Below are 24,018 nucleotides of genomic sequence, written 5' to 3' on the forward strand. Positions count from 1 at the left end.
TTTGTATGTGTTTTCTCTTCCATTTATAAATGGTATATATATATATATATATATATATATATTATATATATATATATATAATATATATATATATATATATATATATATGTGTGTGTGTGTGTGTGTGTGTGTGTGTGTGTGTATAATGTATGTATGTATATATATATAATGTATGTATATATACATATATATACATATATATCCACAGTATATACAGACATTTATATACAGATACATATGTGTATGTATATATATATATATTAGAAATTTGTTTTGAAAAAAATGTAATTCCTCTGCTTTCAATCTCATTCAATTCATTAAACATATATTCAGTGCCTCTTCTTTGATCATCACTGGGCTAGACAAAAATGAAAACAGTTCTTTACCTTAAGGACTTTACTTTGTACTAGGTGGAAACAGTATGCATATACATAAGTAAATTTTTTTTGGAATGAGTACCAATAACAATTAGAGACATCCTAGTAAATTCCCCAAATTTTTCATGAAGGCTTGGTGCTGGTAATTATAGATGCCAACATATTCTTGATTAATCATCCAGAGAAGAAAGCATATTCAAAGAGAATTTTTATAAGTTATCTAAGCAAATACATGATAAAACAAAAGTTATTGATTTTTGTAAAAATAATGAAAAATTGTCTGAAAGGTCCATCAACATTTTTTCCTGAAAACGGGGGGATTTCTACCAAAATGTGACTTTCATATTACATAGACACTTTGCCTTTAATCCTTGGTACTAGCCATAGGACTCTTCAGGATCTCAGATTTCCAAATTTTTTTTAAAACAAATGAGAAAAATGACAGGCAAATTTGTTCACCAGACTGTCAATTATCTTGTGAAAACTCTCAGTAATATAATCTACCATGTGATTTTAGATAAATTTTTTCCCTGCTGAATATTTAAAGTCTTATGAAGTGACATCTGTGTTCAAACCCAAATATGAAATTAACACAAACATAGAACTGATAATATAATATCATATCACTTTGGATTACACAATATAGGGAAAAGTCTGCCTTTCAGTGTTAGGCCAAAAGGAGGAGACATGAATGTATCCAAAAAGTAAGATTGATTCCATGGGGCTCATTACCAACTCTGCTCTATCCCATTCATGACACATTTCTGTCTTTGCACAATTAGTAATTGGGTAGGGGTATAGAAATTGAATACAACAACATGTGACAGTGAATACAGCTATTGGATATAACTCTCTGTTATTCTGAAGTGTATGTAAGAATAAAGCCATATATTCTTACAGGGCATTGATATGGCACATTAAATGTTAGTGGTTATTTATTCATATGATTATGTCAACATTATTACAAATTTATCTGTGTTGTAAAATTTTAAATTTGGAAAAATTTTCACTTTTTCTGATCACACATTTCTTTGAGGATGTCCTTTATATAATTTTTCATATGCCATTATTGATATAATGCTGCAATTTAAATCCAAATGTCTTTTGTTTGTCCCCTGGAAAATACTTGATATTCTGTAATTTACAGCTATATAATTTCACCAGGAGAATGTTGGCAGTAAAGATAGATAGATTAGATAGATAGGTAGATAGATAGATAGATAGGCATTTGCTCTTCCAAGAACCTTGGGATTACTGAAAGTACTACACAATTCCTCAAATGCCATTAAGTCCAATGAGCTAATCAGTTCTGGGTCCAGCCCACTTTCCAAAATCAAAACCTGCTAAGACAAGTGTGTCTGTGTAGATACAAATACACATACAAGCCCATGTACTAAGTTGATGTTATCCAATAACAAGTAGTCATCCAATAACAAGTAGTTTTCTGGGTAATATGCACTTATTAATTATTTTGTTATGGTTAGAGCAACCTCTTTTGAACAACTTTTGGTTTAATTGACGAAACTCTTCACTGTTCTAGGTTTTGATATGATTAGAGCAAAGCCATCCATAAATAAGTGCATTTGTAAAACTTTTATCATTAATATATAATTCTTCTTCTATTTGGTCTCTATACTGGTGAACATTGTTGGAGGCATGTTTCCCTGTTTTATAGCTTAATCAATATCAATACTCAGAAGATTGTTGAAGAACATCTTCTCCACAGCCATATGTTTCATAAACTCTTGTATTATTTAAATATTTGCATGCAGATACCTCATGTGAGGAGAACTTTTAAAACTACATTTTATTATTTGAAGTCAAATAATTTTCACTCACATACATCCTGGGATAATCTAGCTTTTTTAAAATTAAAAAAATCGGATAAAGCAGAATATTATTCGCTAATTATTTTAGCTCTATAACTTTGAAAAAGGTCTTTTGTAGATAACTAACTATGAATATATGCTAGTTTTTCTTCTCATTTTTTCATCTAGGATGACTTTGATTCTTGCACTGACCATCTAATAAAAGATTTTATGACAGTACATCAGTGGTAGAAAGTCTAAACGTAATGATTTAAGTATTGGTGCTGATGAGAATAGATTCCTATAGAAATAACAGTAAATTGGTTCAATTACATGTCTTTTGTTCTCTTTTTGATTTATCCTTCAAATGCTCCCTGAATGATATGATTTAAATGGGTCACATTGTTGCTCTTAGTAAGCTTATTTTACCATTCACTGCTTTTTTTTTTTTTATTTTGAGGGGCAATACTGCTACTTATTCTCTGTCATCTTCCATAATATTTTGCAAGTGTTAATTTTATTCTCAATTGCTTTATATCTCTGCTTCACATGAAGATCAATTGTGTGCTGGCTGAAGGACTCCCTCTACTCCTTCGACCTCTTCATTGTAGTAACTGTTTTGCATCAATTAAATTCTCTTAGGAATATAGTCAATATCTTTCCTTTTGTTCATTTATGCTGTCATAGTCCTCTTGTTTAAACAAATCATAATAGAATTCCTATAATACTATGAAATATCTTCTCATCCATATTATTTCTAATTATTTGATATAGTTTCTAATGTGTTCTCTAAATGGTTTCTGATTATACAAAAGCTTATTCTAAAATCATGTATGCATTGTGGTTGCACAAAAGCTTGTTCTAAGATCATTAATATATTTATGAAGTATACATGGAGGGGCTCTAGAGGGGTATATTAATAGAATCATAGATTTATTACTGAAATGAATCCAACTATATCATTTTACAGACTAAGAACTTCAGTTATAGAGAGGTCAGTTGACCTGCTCAGGGTCACATGGCCTTCAGGAACCCATGATCACCTTATAACGTGATACTGGAGTAAGACTTCAATGGAATTTCTTATTATTTATTAGAAATTGTGTTGTACCTCTATAACCTAATTGACTAAATTGTTTTAAGCAAAGCACTTTATAGACCAATATACATGTATTCTAGATATTTCCTTCCTTCCTTCCTTCCTTCCTTCCTTCCTTCCTTCCTTCCTTCCTTCCTTCCCTTCCTTCCTTCCTTCCTTCCTTCCTTCCTTCTTCCTTCCTTCCTTCCTTCCTTCCTTCCTTCCTTCCTTCCTTCCTTCCTTCCTTCCTTTCTTCCTTTCTTTCTTTCTTTCTTTCTTTCTTTCTTTCTTTCTTTCTTTCTTTCTTTCTTTCTTTCTTTCTTTCTTTCTTTCTTTCTTTCTTTCTTTCTTTCTTTCTTTCTTTCTTTCTTTCTTTCTTTCTTTCTTTTCTTTCTTCCTTCCTTCCTTCCTTCCTTCCTTCCTTCCTTCCTTCCTTCTTCTTTCTTTTTTTCTTCTTTCTTTCTTTCTTCTTTCTTTCTTTCTTTCTTTCTTTCTTTCTTTCTTCTTTCTTTCTTTCTTTCTTTCTTCCTCCTTCCTTCCTTCCTTCCTTCTCCTTCCTTTCCTTTCTTTTCTTTCTCTTCTTTCTTTCTTTCTTTCTTTCTTTCTTTTTCTTTCTTTCTTTCTTTCTTCTTTCTTTCTTTTTCTTTCTTTCTTTCTTTCTTTCTTTCTTTCTTTCTTTCTTTCCTTTCTTTCCTTTTCTTCCTTTCTTCCTTCCTTCCTTTCTTCCTTCCTTCCTTCCTTCCTCCTTCCTTCCTTCCTTCTTCCTTCCTTCCTTCCTCTTCCTTCCTTCCTTCCTTCCTTCCTTCCTCCTTCCTTCCTTCCTTCCTCCTCCTTTCTTTCTTCTTTCTTTCTTTCTTTCTTTCTTTCTTTCTTTCTTTCTTTCTTTCTTTCTTTCTTTCTTTCTTCTTTCCATTCATCTATCCATCTATCTTCAGTTTTCCACCACCTCACTTCAAGTTGGAGTAGATGTGTTAATTATTGGGCATGTTATTGACTATTTGATACATTGGGGGAAACTATACAATGATAATGGTAATATCACATGTCCAGTGCTAAAAGGGACCTTGTAAGTCATTGAATCAATTTTTTTTTTTATTTTGCTGATGAGGAAACTAAGGCTCAGAGAGAAGTAACTGGCCCAAGATCACAAAGTGTCAGAATTACCCATGTTCTTTGCCTCTAAATCCCATGCCATCTCTAATATACCACTGCCTACCAATGTTGTCTTTGGTACACAATATAATACTCTTGACTTGTAATTAGGAGGGTATGCATTTGTAATATTTGTTTTTAATGAGCATTGATACATTTTTGCCTACTCATCTGCATTCTATGACACTATCTTGGGAGGAAAACTTTATCTCTAGGGAAATAGAAAACCTAGTAGGTCAGCATAAAGAAAGAAACTTATTATTGTGTCCCAATCAATGAGGCTAAAGAGATAAAACTGCTTTCTACTGTTGTTCAACATGATAATTTAATGGCTTGTAGAAAATAATTTAGCTCACTCTTTTAGAATGGCATGTAGATATAAATTGATAATTAGTCATATGGATTGATAATTGGCTTGATATTACTGACAAAGGCTGCATGATCAACTTTTTTGGGGGATTGTCAATAGTTTCATTCAGTCTATATTGAAATTATTGAAAGCTTCAATTCTTTTCCTCCTTCTTTAGAATTAGACTGGGTGACCCGGAAACTGGTGCTTCAAACAGCTGAGCAAACTTTTGGCTATCTCACAGATGTAAGTAAAATGTTGCAGGTTTATTTCAAGTAAAACATCATAGGAAATTAGACACAGAAGTCTTATACTTGGATTGGCATTCAACCTTTACAGGACTGTTGCGAGAAAAATGTCGTGTACCATCTAAAGTACAATATAAAAATCAATCTTTTTTTTGAAGAGTGAGGGATATAATGAAATGAGAGAGAAAAAAAGATGAATGAAAGATATTTTGTCAACTCATCCACCTACATATGTGTTTTCATTTGGTTATGGCAGTATTTTTGACAGATAACATAAGAATCTCCAATAGTCTATACAAATTGTCATATTCTAGTCACAACAAAAATACACAAAAAGGAGCTCTTTTTAAAAAGCTCAGTTTAATCCTTCATAGCATGAGCCTTCAGAATTACTGTTTCTGAAGCTTCACCATTCTATTTTTAATATCCCCTGCTTGAAACATGAATGAAATATTATTTTGTGGTTATAAAATAGCATTATTATGCTGATTTTTACAAATTAATATTTATGAGACACCTGTAGGGTACATGACATTATTCTAATTGCAACATCAAGGACTATATATCCTATTGAAGAAAAGTGGTCTTCAATGTTCGCAAGCTTACAGTTTACTGCAGAAAAATTTCTGTATTCTCGGTTGCCCCAGGGCAGGTGTATTTGACCCTCATTATTTTGCATTGGTCGAAATGTAGCTTGGTAATTTTTCTTAGTTTGCTTCATCATTTGTTCTTGAAAATGGGCCCTGCACCTATTATATATGCAATAAAATAGGGTTAGCTGATTATCTCTGATCTGATTAAATAAACCAGTCTGCCATGTTTGTACACATTTAAACAACTTTTATGAATTTTCAACATGCTGAAGACGGGATTTATTAGGCAGTGCAGTGGACTCTAGGAGTTCTAAGGCATCTTTTAGCTCCATGATGCTATGAAATTAACATATATTCTAATTCCTAGGGGAGCTTAGTGGTGCAATGGCTAGAGGGCCAGGCCTGGAGTCAGGAAGATGAGTCTTCCTGAATTCAAATCTGGCCTCAAATAACACCCTGAGCAAGTCACTTAACCCTGTTTGACTCAGTTTTCTCATCTGTAAAATGAGCTAGAGGGAAATAGTAAACCACTCCAGTATCTTTCCCAAGAAAACCCCAAAATGGGGTCACAAAGAGTCGAACACAGCTGAAATGATAGCAGAGAAACAACAATAAAGGGCCCAGAAAGATAGAAACAAAACAACAGGCAATCTAATAAAAATTGAAAAAATAATCCACAGAATAAGTGTTTATTTTTCAGTACTCATAGTCATAACATACAGCAAATTAATGACAAAGGGATAGGTCAAGACTTTCACAATGGGGGGACTGACCTGGTATGGTTATAGAGCTTAGATCTTGGCTATAGAATTTCATAAAATATTCTGTAGATGTAGAAATGTTAATTTCATAGTATACATGGAGACAAGGAGTCTGTAATGACTAATTCCCTTTTACTTGATGGCAGCTATCTGTTACTATCAGCACTTTTCAGAAGGTGGCTGACACAAGATTTCTCTGCAGAACTGAGATGATGATGATAATGATGATGATGATGATGACAGTGACAGCGGTGGTGTTGGTGATGATGACAATGACTATTCATATGTATATAGCACTTTGTGGTTTAAAAATGCTTTCCACTCAACTGGTTTGTGAACGAGATAGTGCAAGTATCATATTTCATTTCTTAGAACACAGAACTGAGTCTTCAAGAAGAAAAGTGACTTTCCTGAGATCTCACAAAGAGTAAACAGCAGGTCTGGACTTGAACCCAGCTCTTTTTACTCCAAGTCTAATGCCTGTATTTTATTTGAAATAAATGGAGGTTGTTTTTTTTTTCAAGTGAAGTATGAGTCCATTCCTTATTCTTCATGGAAGGGAAAGTCTTCATGAAATGTTTTAAAGCAGAGAAACTTTGTATTTTGGTAAACAAAGAGGTAGAGGATCTAGTTGGGACCAAAGCAAATTTGAAGTGAGAAGTGACAATATATATAGAAGGAGGCATTCAGTGAGCTCTCAAGGTCACAATCAAGTCTTTAATATCACAAGTTTAAGGAAAGTTGCCAAATGACATTGGTAAAAGGGTCTTTTTTATTCAAAGTTCCCTATACTAGGTTTAAATACAATCAGTAAGACAATAAGCAGATATTAAGAACTTATTATGTCCAAGGTACTTTGCTAAGCCTGTGGATAAGAGCACACACACACACACACACACACACACACACACACACCCTCTCACAGTCACTGACTTCAAGCTAAAATTCTGATGAAGTTAATATGCAAATAATAGTGAATATACATGATATGTTCCTAATAGATGACAGGCAATCTCAAAGGAAAGGTACTAGCAGTGAGGGTGGAGAAACAAATTGATGGGAACTGCCTCTTACAGAAGTTGAAAATTGAACAGAGTCTTGAAAGAAGCCAGAGAAACCAGGAGATGGAGCCATGGGGGACAGGCATTACAAAGACAGGGAGGCAGGAAATGGAATATCACAAGGGAGGAATAATCACGTAGGCCACCCCCCCCCCCACAGATGCATACATAATGGACATGCACAAGGTATGATGGGAGGTGGGTATTATAATAAATTCCAGGACATGAGGACAATAAACCTACAGCTAGAGGCACCAGTGAGAGCCAATAGTCTGATTACTGCTAAGGTAAGGAAGGATTGTGATAGAGCAAGACATAAATCTAAACTTTTCATGCTGGAAGATTGTTTCCAAGTTAAGAGGAAAACTATTGGGAAAATGAAAAGGAAGTTCATTTCCATTCTGGTCTTCTTTACCACCTTTCCTTATCCTTAAGAAGACTTTCCTCTCTTCTCTCCAGATTATCTTCCACTAGACTGTAAGCACCTTCAGAGAAGGAACTGTCTTTTGCCTTTTATTGTATCCTCAGCTCTTGGCACAGTTTCTGGTATTTAATGGCAGTTAATAAATGGTTATTGATTGATTGATTGATTGCAACTTTCACAGGAACAAACACGTTCTCTGGAAAAAAAATAAAACAATCACACTACTAGTGTGTCACTCATTCAGTGGCATTCAACAGAAATTTATTAAGTGCCTACTCTGTGTATGTCATTGTATTAGGCTTTGAAGATTTAAAGAAAAATGACAGGCTCTGCTTTCTAAGAGCTCACATCGTCAGGATCATTTTTAATACTTAATAAGAGCTAACATTTGTAAGAACTTTAAGGGTATAAAGCACTTTACAAATATTATCTTATTTGAGATTCACCACCACACTAGATGGTTGTTAGTTGCTATTATTATCCACATTTTACAGATGAGGAAACTGAGGCAGACAGAGGTTAAGTGACTTTCGCAGGGTTCAAATTTGGGCTCAGATTATTATTCAATCACAGGTCTAAATAATGTGTTATCTATCTATCTATCTATCTATATCTGTATACATATCTATCTATATATAAATATATACATATGTGATATAACATTATTTGGTGTACCTATGTGTATCCACACATATGTGAGCACACATGTTTCTATATATACGCAGGCATAAATATATGCACATATACATATAGACACAATGCATGCACATGTACACAAACCCATACAACACTTAGTGATTTTGTTATCTCATACTTCTTTGCTTCACCCTAGAAAGTAGAATTCTGGGTAATGGGTAGAAGTTAACAGAGACATATTTAGCCTTAATGGAAAGAAAATCTTCCTAACAGTTGCATCAATCCCAAAGCAAAGTGGAATGGGCTATTTTAGAGTTGGTTTGTTTTTACTCCCTAGAGTTCTTAAAAAAAAAAAAGGCTTGATGATCATGTGTTGAATATGTTATCAAAAAAGATTGTATTTTATCTTTGATATAGACTAGATGATCATCTGCTTCCATTTCAACTATAACTATGATTCTGCCTTTTGTATTGAAAATTTCAAAATTAATGAAATGTGATTTTTTTTCTGATTGGATGAAGAACTAAAAAATATAGTCACTTGATTTAAAATTAAACACTGTCTACCCCATTTGCTTATTGATACAAAAACACAGAAGGCATATCAGATCTCACTTCATTTCCAAATTTTAACTTCAAATTTATATAAATATGTAATAGTAAGCATTTACTTTTCTGTTACTTGAATATTCAGAAGTTTACCATCTAATTTAATTTGATCAGACTAAGAATAACCAATTAATTTTTTCTGTATAGCCTAGTCTATAGAAAACAATTCAAAATTTAATTGAGTTGACACTGACAAAAGTTTTAGTATATATGGAGGGAATTGTTTCTACAAAATAAGGTCAGTTAATATCTAGAAGAGATGAGTTGAGAAGTTTGTCAGCAACTTAATTAAATTTCAAATTAATTCATTAAATTAAAAAAAGGCTAAATGTTAGGTCATGACATGAAAAGTGAACTGATTCTAAATTTATACAAGTGTTATGGTTCCCTAAGCAAAATTGCTTCCATTAAAAGGTTTTTATAATATTTATTTTATGGATAATAAATATTAGATTAATATTTTAATATTAATAACTATTAGCTATAGAATGGCCAGTGATTTTCTTGAGGACAATAATATAATTTCTAGAATTCTAGAATTTGAACACTTCATGTTTGGTGAGTTCATCAACATACACATTTTACTCCATTGGGGGAATTTACAATCCACTCATGTCCCATTGTCTTCCTTTGTTTATTTATTTGTTTGTTTTGCTAGGCAATGGGGTTAAATGACTTGCCGGGGACACCAGCTAATAAGTATCAAGTATCTGAGGTCAAATTTGAACTCAGGTCCTCCTGACTCCAGGGCTGGTGCTTTATCCACTGCACCACTTAGCTGCCTCTTGTCCCACTTCTTATCCTAATCAGATTTTGACTATATTCTTTCATTGAACTTGACAAAGAATCCACCCACCTTGTTGAAGTCTTTCCTTTAGGTTTTTCTTTCTTTCTTTCCTTCCTCCTATGAACAGTGCTGTGCTCAGATGGCTATTCTTTATGATACTTTACTGCCTTCTGTCATACTTTTAATAATCATGATTATGATGATGAAATCTTATACATGTATGTATATATATGTATGTATATATGTAGAACATTAAGATTTACAAAGTACTTTAAATGAATTATTTTATTTGATTCTCATAACCCTTTGAAGTAAGAGGCATAGGTGTTATTATTCCCATTTTGCCGATGAAGTAAAAAATTAACATTTGTGTCTGGGTAAGGGATTTCAATGCAATTCGGGGTATGGCCATCACTGCAAATATACCGTAGGCAACATGTGTCTGCTATGTTATGCTCCATAGTACACTGAGTCACCCGCAACGTGGAATCTTTGGAGGTTGTGATCTTCCAAGATTTGTAACCATGCTGCCTCATTTGGGGAACATCTGGGAAAATGAGTAAGATCCCAAGAAGCTCCAAGAAGCAAAGAGCAATTTTTTAAACACAATACTTTCCTTATGGTCCTTTCCTTAAAATGTGAACTGTATAATATGTAAAAAAAATTAAGGTAGGTAGAAGTGGGAATGGGACCATATGAACATACATTTAGAGTTAATGATTCTTCCTTTCTCTTTTCCTTCATTCATTCAGTTCTTGGGAAATTATGTGCAGGTGGATGAATTCTATTTACTTATGCCATGTATTATTTATATTTCAATCTTCCTCTAATACTTATCACAGTGCTTTATACACTGCAGGTGTTTGAAGAACAACAGTGGTCATGACATTCAGTGTGTCTCAACCTTCAAAAAGTATGGTATACTTGGTAAAAGCACAGAGTTTGAAATCAAAACATCTGGGTTTGAGTCCCAGACTTAAAAAATTGTTACTTATGGGACCCAGAGATATTTGCTTAGCTTTCTCAGCATTCTAGTTTTCTCATCTGTAACGTGGAAATAATATTTACGCTGCCTACTCTCATAGGACTAATGTGCAGGTCAAACGAGACAAAGAACATAGTGCCCTTTGTAAATATAATATGCCATTTAAGTTATTAATATTATTTTAGCCCCAAATCAAACATGCTTGTTACACTTTTTATATATTTAAAATCAGTAAGTTAACAAATATTTATTAAATGTCTTCTATGTGTCAGACATTGAATATAAAGTATTAAGGATACAGAGACGAAAAAACAAAGGAACAAAAAAAAAAAATAGTCTTTGGTCTCAGGAAGCTCACATCCTAATGGAAAATGCATCCCTGATAGTTAGTCAGCTTCTCATCTTTCAAATGATTATTTCAACAACAATTATCCAATTGTAACAACTAAATAATAATAAATTTCAAGGAAGACTTTTTCATGAAGGCCACAGTAATAATGAATATTGATTAAGCAGGCGTTGGGATTCTTCTGGAAGGTTGTATAGGTTGGAATTGAGACAAGGATTAGGTAAGTCCTTTATTTATTTGTCTTTTTTTTTTTTATTAAATGATTTAATCTTTTTTAATCTTTCTGCTTACGTGGCACTGATCTGCCAATGAGCATTAGCAGATGCAAAAAGTACCTGAGAGGCATACTAGTAGTTCTAAATCCCAAAGGTTAAGGTCTACCAGAGAGCCTGTGCTAATAGCCCCAAGGCCTTAAGGCTATTGCCCTTGGTTTTTCTCGTGACCTGGCAAAGCTTCCCTTCATTGAACTTCTGGACACAGTGCAAGGGACATCTGTCCAGCTGAGCATTTCTTAATTGATATCTTAATTAAAGATGACTTTTCTGTTCGAAACATTGGGTTTATTTTGTATCATACATTTGCCCAGTGGCATTTCACAGAAACTGTTGTGTTATACATCCTAAGCATAAATAAAACAGACCTAACTGTGTTTCATTATTGCTCCTAGACAAGTTATGTATCATGTAACCTCAACTGTTTTTTTCCCCCACCTTTGGCTCACCATGAGGCTCTGGGATTTCCTCCAGGATAAAGATTATCTCACTGGGATTCATGCATCTGTCACATCTGGACTGTTTCAATGTATTCTACCCAGTAGGTGCAGAGGCCACATGAAGGATGCAGATTTCATAGAACGTGGCAACCTGCCTGTACTTGGGAGCCAAAAAATACAAATCCATTACTTATTTGTATGTTTTCTAATATAAGCTTCTGATACCTCACATTCATTATCAACATCAACCACATAATAGTGACAAACTAAAGCACAACTGGGTATCATTTAATATAACTGGAATTCTGGAAAACAATAGCTGGACACAAAAGAGTTTGTCTGTAGCCATCAGAGAAAGAATAGCTATTCTGGAATGAGGCAAAGAGGCACAGTTATAAACACTAACAAAGCAGAGTATTGCAATCCAAAAGAGAGTTTTCCCATCTATGCAGATTAACTGATTTGAATTTCATTTCCATTTTTTTTTTCTCCTCTACAGTACCCAGTGGGAGTGTTTGACTGTAAAATTCACCAACAGATGGGTAGGAGGATATAGATATGAATAATATAAAGCCTACACTCTTAAAAAGAACTGGCAATGTTAGACAATTTCAGGAACTTACACGTATGAGGCAGGACCCTCCCTCTAAAAATCTTATAATGCAAAATGGCAACTTAAAGAAAGGATAACAAGGCTAAAGAACCTTAAAATTTAACATAAGCCCAACTGTATTTCACTGATTCATAGAATCATAGAATTCAAGGATGGGAAGAGGCCTAAGCTACTTCCATCTAGTTCCACACATTCATAAAAAGGATTCTCGCTATGATATGCCAGCCTCTATATGAAGACCTCTGAGAATGGGGGAACCAAGCACCTGTCAAAGGAGCCCATTCCACTTTTGGACAGCTCTGACAGGGAGGTTTTTTTTTCCCTGACATCAAGCCTAATTTCCCTCTGTGCTTCTGCTATTTCTGTCCTATAAAGCTAATCAGAAGGCATAATGCCTCTTCCAGGTAAAAGCTCTTTAAATGCCTGAAGGCAACTATCATGCTTTATCTTTGCTCCACATCCCCCTGTTACCCCAAATCTCTTCTAAGTTAATTCCTTCAACTAATCCTTACAGGACTTGGACTCAAAACCTTTCAGCATCCTGGTTCGTCTCTGGACATTCTCCAGCCTATTAATTGCCCTTTTTAAACTGTGGCTCCTAGAACTGAACGTAACACTTTAGATAAAGTCTGGCAGGATCAGAGTGGAGTGGCACTAGGGCTTTCTTATTCCTGGAAGTTTGCCTTTCTAAATATAGCCCAAGATTACAATAGTTGTTTGTTTTGTTTTGTTTTTAACTGCTACATCACATTACTGACTCGTATTGACCATGCATTTGTCTAACAACCACATCTCTTTCAGAAGAACTCCTATCTAAACATGCCTTTGCTATCTTATACTTGTGAAGTTGATTTTTTGTGCCCAAGCATAAGATTTTGCATTTATTCCTACTGAATTTCATTTTAATAAGTAGTTAAGCAATCCGTGACCTCAAGGACCTTACATTTTTAGGGACTGGGAGCGACACAACATAAACACAGGTGAGTAAATACAAAGTATGTGCAAATTAATTCAACATTGAGAGGAAGCATGACATGGTAGATAGAGGACTGGGCTTCGAGTCAGAAAGACTTTGGCTTCATGTCTAGTTTCTGACAGTTACTCAATCTGTGACCTTGGACAAGTCACTTGACTTACATGTGCCTAAGAAAGCTCCATAGAACTCATCTATACTAAATAGCAGACAGGTGACCTTGGTTGCTAGAGAGAATTCTTTTCACTACCAAAATTACAAATACTAGATGAATGAATAAATGAGTGAGTGAGTGACATAGTTTTTAAGTGCTTTTTATGTCTCAGGCATTGTGCTAAACACTAGAGATACAAAAGATAGGACAGATAGCTACTTTCTTCAAAATATTTACATTTTAATAGGGGTTATTAGTGTTGTTCAGTTATTTTCAATCCTGTCTGACAATTTATGACCCCATGTGGGGTTTTTTGACAAAGATATTGGAGTGGTTTTTCATGTCCTTCTCCAGCTCATTTTACAGATGAGGAAACTGAGACAAACAAGGTTAAGTGATCTACCCAGGGTCACACAGATACTAAGTATCTGAGGACAGATTTGGACTCAGGAAGATGAGTCTTCCTGACTCTGGGCCAGGTTCTCTATCCACTGAGTCACCTAGCTGCCCTTTAGTAAGGGTGGATAATGAATAAAAGAGAGCTAGAAGGGAAAGTAGAGTATAGTGTAAACGTAACGGTTTAAGTGGAGAAACATGATTTGGGGAAGGCTGAGAAGCATGTGGTAGACCAGAGATATTGCTAGATTTAGTAAAAGTTTATTAAGAAACTATAGAAGTTCATGTTCCAGTGTAGGATACGGTCAGATTGAAGGCAGCATGGCTTGGAAATGGCTGGATATTTGAGTAAACAGCAACTGAATGATCAGTAGCGTATTGAGATTGTTCCCCAAATTTATATGGTTCCTTAATGCAAGGAAATTATACAACCTCAGTGAAGTTGAGTCTCCAGATGTTTTCTTCCTGTGCATTTGTTCATCTTTATAGAATTCAGACCCATCCAGAGGCAAAGTTGTCAAAGGGTCAAACAGATAACACAGGTCCATTAACTTAGTAGGGACTGAACAGGGACTTCAATTAGAAAGTGAGGGTGGCCCTTCAGTAAAAGATATTTTTAGGACAGATGGTCATAATGGAAAGGGGCCCTCCCAAAGAAGCAGAGAAGTAAAGCAAGAGACTGTAAGGAAGGAAGTGGATCACAGAGGGTCAGGCAATCCTGGGAGTTATGTTAAGGTAGCCATAATTACAGTACTCTGTTTTGATTCAATTGTAGGTAAGTATTATCTTTCCCAAAGCTAAGAGGGCACAAAAACTCCCCTAGGAGTCGACCCAGATACATTCACCTTCATAGCAACAAACATTTATGTTGAAAATACTGAGGATGATGGAGACAAATGGAATACACACAAAATCACCAAATACTAGGAACTTCTTGTTATTATTGTTTGTTTTAAACAAGGAGGAAAAGAATGCAATCCCTACTTTACTATGCATGTAGTTGGCCAACTAATCTCCTGACAGTTTTCCAGGTTATTGTTCAATTGATACATTGAATGAAATATCAAGAGAAGATGGCAATATGGATATCTGAATTTACTGCCAAGGACTTAAGTTATGATCTATAGCTAATACCTGTATCATATCATCTTGGAAAAATTAGAGGCACTAGAATTTATTTATAATGGCTTAGATAATTCCCTTTACAACAAAGCCTTGGATGAATGGAAAATAGGGAAGTGGCATGAAGACCTATGCTTCACTAGGTAAAGTTAAAGCACATCTATCTGAGCTCTAGCCAGAGGGAGACAAAGGTTGTGGTAGGGGCAGGGGGTGGAAATAAGGATGATGGTGGGAGTATAGATTATAGTATATAGATTATATTATATAGATTATAGTAAAGAGAAGGCCAGGAAGTTGCCAACATTGCCAGGAGAATAATTGTATGTAAAAGATCTGTCTCTGAATTATAGAAGAGCTGAGAATTATTAATAATACTGAGAAAATTTGCAATGCAATCTATTCTGTTAGTTTTCTCCTATTCAATTCTAGAGTCAGATGATTGTCCATCTACTTTGACCTTCCTCCAAATATGGCTTAACTCAACGAACTGGTCATTCACCTGCAAGCCACAATCTGGATGTTAGATATTTTACATCCATTTAGTTTTTCTTATATGAATTGTTAGGCTGTTTCTGGAGAAGCCATTTCATGTCTAGAGGCTGGATCTAATTAGCATAATATCATCCACAAATGAGAACATATGGAAACCCTTACTATGCATAGTGAACCTCTTTCCATCTGAAGGTTATACAAGGTATCCTTCTTTGCAATGACAAGTATATTATTTCCCTGTAGGTTTTTCCCCCCTTCTGTTTACATCATTAATAATCACAGATAATTTGCATAGTCATCTCTATAGTTACATTTTTCAAGGGATTTTATATGATCTTAACTGAGATGACAGACTATTGGGTGGAAGTTAGTCCTTAAGGGCATGGCTTTCCTCTACTTAGTGAAATGCTATTCTTTTGATAAATAAACAATAAATTCAGTGGGATCACACATTCCTTGCACCTCTCAGTCACTTGTATACCTATGAAGATAGAGGCTACTGTAGAGATTTGTTTGCAGAACTCTCCCTATTCCCTAATTCATGAAGATTTTGTGAGGATCAAAAGAGATTACTGAATGATAAACATAAAGTGTTTTGTAACATATGACATGTATGTCTGTTATTATTCTTAGAAATACACATGCCTACCGACTTGATAAACTGTATAAAACAGGCCACAAAACCAGGAAACCTTAAATTCTAGTCCTCTATCAAACACACATCGGTTGTGTGACTGTGAGAAAATCGCTCCAGTTTTCAATGCTCCAGGCACCTCTCTGAGGCTACAATTTGCAAAGAGGATCCAACCTGCCTTAGTATAGAGAGTTGATTGACCTAGGAGTTAGCTCTGCCAATGAAAGCACAGGAATGGTCCCTATCATAGCCTAGTGTCTAGTACATATTAAGCTCTTAAGTTCTTTAACTACCTACACACTATGCATACACACACACACACACACACACACACACACACACACACACACAGAGCTACACAGACATATTGAAAAAATTTTAAAAGCACTTTGCCTCATCTGTTCCTCAATGTATTTAGAAGGAATGACCATATAGAGAACTTATTCTGGGGGAAGTTTTTAAGTGGAGTAACTTTATCTTTGGAGTCACCCTGTCTTCTTTTTCTACCTGAAGTGTCTTCCATTCCAATCTTACCCCCATGCAGCAGCTATCTTGTCCTTGTCAGGTATTAACTAATAAAATTTAAGGGTTAACCATCAGCATTAGCATTTTAATACATCATTGTTAGAGACCAAATAACCTTTAAAAATAACATAGATATTCTAATGGTGGCATTAATGGCACTTTGCAGTTTCAAGTGGTTGAGTTTTTTGTACTAGGATATTTTCAAATATCCTGGCAATACTCAAATCTTACTGATTAAACTGCTAGCAATTCACCTTTTCATAAACCTAGCTATGAAGTTGCATCTCACTGAATCACAGTAATCCTGAATCACAGAGTTGGAAAGGCACAGTCCACTGGTCCAAATTATGTCTGACTAGAAAATTCCTTTAAAGTGGTTTTAGGAGTGGGAGAGGTTCAATTAACGGCTAGAATTACATGGTTAATTTGGTCAAGGTAGAAAGTCAAGTCACAAAGTGAAAGTCACAAAATGGACCTATGCTAGGGCTAGATTACCTTCAAAAGGATTTGGCTTATTTATATACAGGTAATACTAAGATTTCTTCTTACCACTCATTTTTTTTCTGTCAATTTTTATTGCCAAGATTCTTGTTAGTGATGGGTCCTTTTATCTAGCAATAGGAGAAGGGGCAGGAGGGGTATCACTTGGGATGAGCTAGAGCCATAAAAAAACTCAGATATTATCTAGTGCAGTCCTTTAATTTTATAGATGAGAAAACTGAAGTCTAGAAATTTTAAATCACTTGGTCAATATTGCAAAAATGAATCTAGATCAGAGCCGATATTTGAGCCAGAGTCTACTCCAAATACAGTATTCTTTTCACTGTCTCCTGGTGTTCATTTATAATTGGGGAATTAAACAGGACACATTCTTGCCCAATAAGGTCATTTTGACATCCCTATTGAAAAAGCTAGACCCTGGCTTTCAATTCTTTGTATTGACATCTTCAGAGAAGAAATAAAAATTATTCTCATACAGAGCTTGTCAGAAGGTGCCCAAACCCTGAAGCTCTAAACCTGCCATTGGCCTACCATTTGCTCCAATTAATTTTACTGAGATGAGCTATAAAATAATGGTTCAAGAGTTGCTAATTACTGTCAGCTGGAAACCTGGCAAAATCACTTGTACAGGTCACAGGATACATTTATGATCTTAATGGAGCATAATATCCTGACTTAACTTAAATGGGCTCATATTTTATAAGAATATTAAGCATCATGGATTTTCCTATTCTTTCATTTTTTTCTTCCTTTGTGAGACATGACATATTGATGTTAAGGATAACGTAAAGGACAAAGGGGAGGTTCACGGTGCATAGCACGTGAACATATTACAAATGAGGAATTATACAGATAAATTGTGTGAAGAATACCATCAAATAAATGGCCTAATAACATGACAAGAATGAGGGACATACAAGAGCCAGACCAAATACTCTACAAAACAACAAGAAAAAACGAGAAAGGCACTGCGAACACAAGGTAGAATTGCTGTGGCAAATTAATGAGAAAGCAAAGAAGAGATTCAAGCAGGATGGAAAGCCATGGTTGAATTTCAATCTTCCTCATTGAAGGGAATTATTCACATTGATGAGATCACTTTTCTATTAGAGTATTGGATACATAACACAGGCGTACATGTGTATGGTATATATATATATATATATATATATGTGTGTGTGTGTGTGTGTATGGGTGTATGTATATATATAATATATATTATTAATATATTAAATAATTACATATAATTATATATTAGTATATAATTATATACATATATGTGCATATATGTGTGTGTGTGTGTGTATATACATATAAACACTGTATCACAAATAGAATGCAACTTCCTCAAAGGAAGATCACTTCTTTGTTTTGTTTTGGGAGGAGACTATTTTTGTATCTCCAACACTTAGAATAGGACCTGGAACATAACAAGTATTTAATAAGTGAGTGTTGAATACTGTATTTTGAAACTGTCTCATATAAAGAAATGTGTTAGATGTTTTTTCTAATGCATTCACTACCACTCTTCACTATTGTGGAGGTGAGCTCTTACTGTCCCTTTGCATGGTTATTATTGTTTCTTTTTCTCTCCTTCAAATACTGTTATAACTTTTCTTCCTTCATACTAGGTAGGTTCAATTTCTAATTCCTTTTTCGAATACCCACCCCCAGACTTTATACATTTTGGTTTCCTCAGTGGTTCTTAGGTGAGGTGAGACCTTTTTTATACTTTCAGCATGTCAGAATTAGGTTATCACATAACCCTTTCTAGCTATTCTACTTTACTCATTTTTCTTTACCTTTTTTAAAAAAAATCCTTTTGAGCACTGCATTTGTATTTGAAGGATTTTTCCCAATTCAGATTTTTTATTTCAAAATGAATGCTGCAAAGTTATGTTAACAATCATTTTTTTTTCTTTACAGGAAGTATTCTTTATATAGATTTGCTAGGTATTAGATGCAAGTCATTTTATCATGCTTTTCAGTGTGTCAGACCTCAGCCTTTCATTTTATTTTTCATTAATATTGTATAGATCTGGGTAATTCTGACTGGAGTTCTCTTCTTTATGATTTGATTACCTTGTGTGTTTGTAACATATTTTCTTTGATTTAGGAGGTCTAGATGATGACAATTATATTCCTGGGAATGTTATATCTGGGATTTTTCTTTGGTAAAATCTATGGTTTATATTTTATATCAATCAACATTTTACCTATTTTCACTAATCTTTCTAAATATTTTAAAACTGATTTCCAGAAATACAATATTATTTTTTGAAAGCTTAGTATTTTTCCAAGAGTCCAGATTACTTTTGCAAGCTCAATGTTCCAGGTAAATTTTTTAAATTTTATTTTTGCTATCTCATATTTTCTAATTTTTCTGTCCTTTGGCTTTGCCCTAGTTATTTTGGGAATATATTTTTTGAGTATTTGAATTCTTGTTCTTAACATTTTTAAGGGCACTCACTGATTTGTAAAAGTTTTCCAACTTCTGTGTTGTAATTAATATACACTTTGATTTTCACAATAATCTCTAATGTCATTCCTTATCTCTTCAATTATATTATTATGCTTTCTGGCCCTTGGAATTTTTATGAGTTTGTATGTAATCTCTTACTCAGTGTTCTCCTCTAGTCTTAATTAAAAAAAAAAACCTCCTCACTATTTGGGTGGGCATAGTTTACAGCTTAAATCTATCAAAAGTTTAATCCTAGATCCCTTTAAAATGAAGTCATCAAAATATAATCATGTTGCAATTTCCTCAAATGGACCTGTTAAATTCACTGTGAAACACCTCCCATGCTAATATTCACTCACTTCTCTCATAACTATTGCCTGTCATGAAGTTCAACAACTCAACCAGCTAATAAAATTTGACAATGTGAACATAACAGCTTAGACTTCATAACTCCTTCCAACTCATTCCTGAATTTTTCTGAGGTTAAAATTTAGCATCCCCTGCCAACATGAGTCAACCAACAAGTGGTGCCTTAATATCCTTGCTTTCGAGACTTAGTCCAACTTAAAATTAAATTTCACTTGAAATAATTTCAGCATTACTTACTCTACATTACCATAACTGCTCCCTGCCTCCCCCCAACACATTCAGATTTGTAGAAGTCCTTTTCTCCTCTTCATGGGAGTAATCATGAAGTTCTCATTAGGCATAGTGTGTTGCTATGGATTCTTTGTAGAGTCTTGGACCTGCCTTTTCCCAGTGTGTCTGGTTTATCTTCAGATCCTGACTACTATACTATTCATCCCAGTGACTACTACACCAGAGACAGTTAATAGATGCTGGTGAAAGACTCCAAATCATCTGGACCTCTGATGTCTACAATATCATCCTCTAGTCAAGTGCAAAGGGACAGATTGAGGCTGAAGTCTAAATCAACATTCTTCTCTTCTAGATTCGATCTAAGAGGCTTGGGATGGATATTTTCCATCACTAAAGTATGATGTGCTCAAAGGCTGGATTTCAAAGTAGCTTTTTTTTTTGTTCTTATATAGGTGTTATAGAACATGATCAAAATTTCTTAACAAATATATTTATTGTGTATTGTCACCCAATGTCAGCCAATGGCATTCAAAGACTACTAAAATGATTAATAAGTATTTCTACCTAGTATCAGGCATTTGATGAATTGATTCAAAGAAGGTGTCTAGGCCTTGTTCATACTCGGTTCATAAGTCTGAGTATAGAGAAGTCAGACTGTCTATCATCATTGAGGTATATTTATAGGACAACTCCTCTTACACACTATTTCTTATACCTGTACCAAGATATAGATAGATGATAGTTAGATAGATATATATAAATGATATAGATATATCTACACATATGCATACATACACATATACATGCTTACATGTATATGTGTGTATATATACACACACATACATGTATATTTTCTTGAGATTGTGCTACATTCTATCCGCTAATTCTCTGAAAAGCAAAAAATGTTTTACATGAGCAATATTGGGCCTTACCCTTATTGTGTCATTTCTAAACTCTTCATTATTCTGTAAATAAATTGTTTTCTAAAACTTACAAAATGGTATTTACATAATTTAAACATTATTCAAAGGATTTCAAATACCTTCCAACCCAGGAGGTTGGTCCAATTTTCTTCAAATTTGAATGATTTGTATATGAATCAAATTCTCCCAGGATAGATTCTACTAAACATTTATTGAAACCGAACAAAACAGTATGAGTATTATGGTGCTAATAACTCTGCTTTACAGAATTAGAGGCAGTGAGGTGATGTAGTGAATAGATTGGTAGGCTTGTAGTCAGAAAGATCTGAGTCCAAACCTTAGACATTTACTCATTCTCTGACTCTGGTAAAATCATTAAACTCTGTTTGCTTCATTTTCCTCATTTGTGAAGTGACAATGAGGATAATAGCACCTACCTGCTAGGGCTGTTGTGAGGATCAAGTGAGATAATATTTGAAAAGCACTTTTTGGTACATAGTACTTAATAAATGTTTCCTTCTTTCTTTCTATAATGGAATTTTACACTGCTTCATGGACCCCTTTGGAAATTTGGTAAAGTATATGCAACCCTTCTCATAATGATGGTTTAAAATACATAAAATAAAATACATATAGTTACAAAGGAAAACAATTATATTCAAATAGTTATAAAAAATTAAGTTCATAGGCTCTTGATTAAGAACTCCTATCCTACAAGCTCCTGATCTTCATTTGGTACTAAATATTGGTACTAAACACTGTTTGTACTAAATATTGGCACTAAATACTGTTTGGTACTAAATACTGTTTGATATCTTTTAGAATTTTGAAGGTTGAGATTGGTGACTGGAATGTTTTAGACAAGAGAAGAGAATAAGGTGTATTAATGATGAATTATCCCCTGATAGCAGAATCAAAGACCTGTGCAGAGTTCAACTCTGTTTAGTTTAGCTCATCTGTCCCAAAGTCACAGAATTACAAAACTTCAAAATTTGCTATAGCACTTTAGAGATCATTTTATTCAAACCCCTCATTTAATAGACATATAACTCAAGTTATAGATTAAGTGAATTGCCTCAGCGACCGAGTTTAGGCTAAAACTCAGGTCTCCAGGCTCCTCACCAAGTTTTGTTTCACTGTAACCTCTCCTACTTTTCACTTTTATTTATACTAGCACATAGTCACTTGCTTCTGAGTAGTCAAAATGGACAGAAATGTGAGGAGGAATTTGTTGATTAGGTCTGTTCATTATGACTCTTCCAGAAATGGAAGTAGCCTTGTTACACAGGAAGGTTCCTTCTGGGTGGTAAGAGTTATTGGAATGAAATTTCTCAGTACTACTGTTTCTCAAGGATTGAAATATATTCTTTATTAAAGCATTCCATCATTTGATATTCTACTTTGTTCCTAATGTTACCCAGTTATCTGACTATTGGCGTGTTATCAACAATGGAGTTGACAGATACTCAGAAATATTCCTCCAATTATGCTGTCTTGGAGATGGTCCAGGTATAGTTAGGGCTGAAATATATAGGGGTCTTCAGTAAGGCCGTTAAAAAAAACACTTCTAGCTGTACCTGGCACTATAAAATGGAACTTAAAAGAGCCTGTCCCCAAGGAACTTACAATCTCATACTGAATCTAATATTTATGTGACCAAATAAACAAAGGACTAGATAAGAGCACTAGGTAAATGTATAAGATAACAAGATATTATCAGATATTTTTCAGGAATGGACAACAAAAGTAATAAAGAAAGGGAAAATTAATTTCAGAAGCATATTTCATCATGTTAGTTTCAGAAAGTTTGCATGGCTTAGTGACTTGCAAATTTGTGGTAGTCTCATTTACATAGAAAGATGCTAATCATAGGAACCCACAGAATCTCATTGCTAAATGACCTGATTAATGTAGCATAATAGCATTAAAACCTCTCATGAGTTGTCTAAATCCTCAAAGTGATTTAATCTGGGAAATTTGAATTCAAATCCCTCCCTGTTGCTAACAGGCTGTGCTGTGTGGAGCAACTCGTTAAATTAGTTCTATATTTTCCTGTTGTATAAAATAACAATTTGAAGGTGAAAGAAAGGGAGAAAGAAGGAAATAAAACAAGAGGCAGAGAGAAAGAGAAAGAAAAAGGGGAAAAGTTCTTTAGTTTTATGAAAACATAGAAACAGTCATTTTGGATTCGAATACTTGCCTGATATGATTATCTCAGACACATATTGAAAATATGTTCTTATTTAATATAGCATATAGCCAAACATCTTAGAAAAAGTGAAGATGAGTTATACTATAGCTATGAAGGTCTCAACTGATCCATTGTTCTCATTAGAGAGAAATGAAAGAAATCCTTCCAAATCATGGGGAGCTATTTTGACCTGTTAGTACATTATTTACAAAAGTCAAGGAGAGAATTCTTCTTCTCTTTACTATAGACTATTTTCTTTCTCCTGGGCAGTTTTCAGGATTTTATAACAAATCAAGTTATTTTCTTCTTTCTCTATATATTTGTGAGAACTGGCTTCATCAATGACTCTTTCAGTGATTTCATTTCTTGTTTGCCTCCACATTATGAATAATTACTTTCCCACAAACCTAGTCTGTTTTAATGGAGACTACTGTTTTCCAAATGTAAAATGGTTATTGATCTGCCAAGAATGGCCTCATTTGTAAGCCTGGGAAGAAATTCTGG

General features: G+C 34.2%; 1 protein-coding gene across 2 annotated transcripts in view; it reads left to right on the top strand.

The window, feature by feature from the left end:
- The window catches only part of CNBD1 (cyclic nucleotide binding domain containing 1), a 464,842-nt gene that overhangs the window by 424,039 nt on the left and 16,785 nt on the right, over positions 1-24,018 (top strand). The window contains exons 9-10 of one of the 2 annotated variants that reach the window (XM_020970098.2): positions 4,943-5,010; positions 6,513-6,867. In XM_020970098.2, the coding sequence (XP_020825757.1) occupies positions 4,943-5,010; positions 6,513-6,797 (353 nt within the window). In that variant the 3' untranslated portion in view covers positions 6,798-6,867. Of the gene's footprint in view, positions 1-4,942; positions 5,011-6,512; positions 6,868-24,018 lie in introns of those variants that run through there. The other variant, XM_078151951.1, reaches the window with a different exon arrangement.

The sequence above is a fragment of the Phascolarctos cinereus genome, unplaced genomic scaffold, assembly GCF_003287225.1.
Source record: "Phascolarctos cinereus isolate Bilbo 61053 unplaced genomic scaffold, phaCin_HiC Scaffold_4;HRSCAF=312, whole genome shotgun sequence".
Classification (NCBI taxonomy): domain Eukaryota; kingdom Metazoa; phylum Chordata; class Mammalia; order Diprotodontia; family Phascolarctidae; genus Phascolarctos; species Phascolarctos cinereus.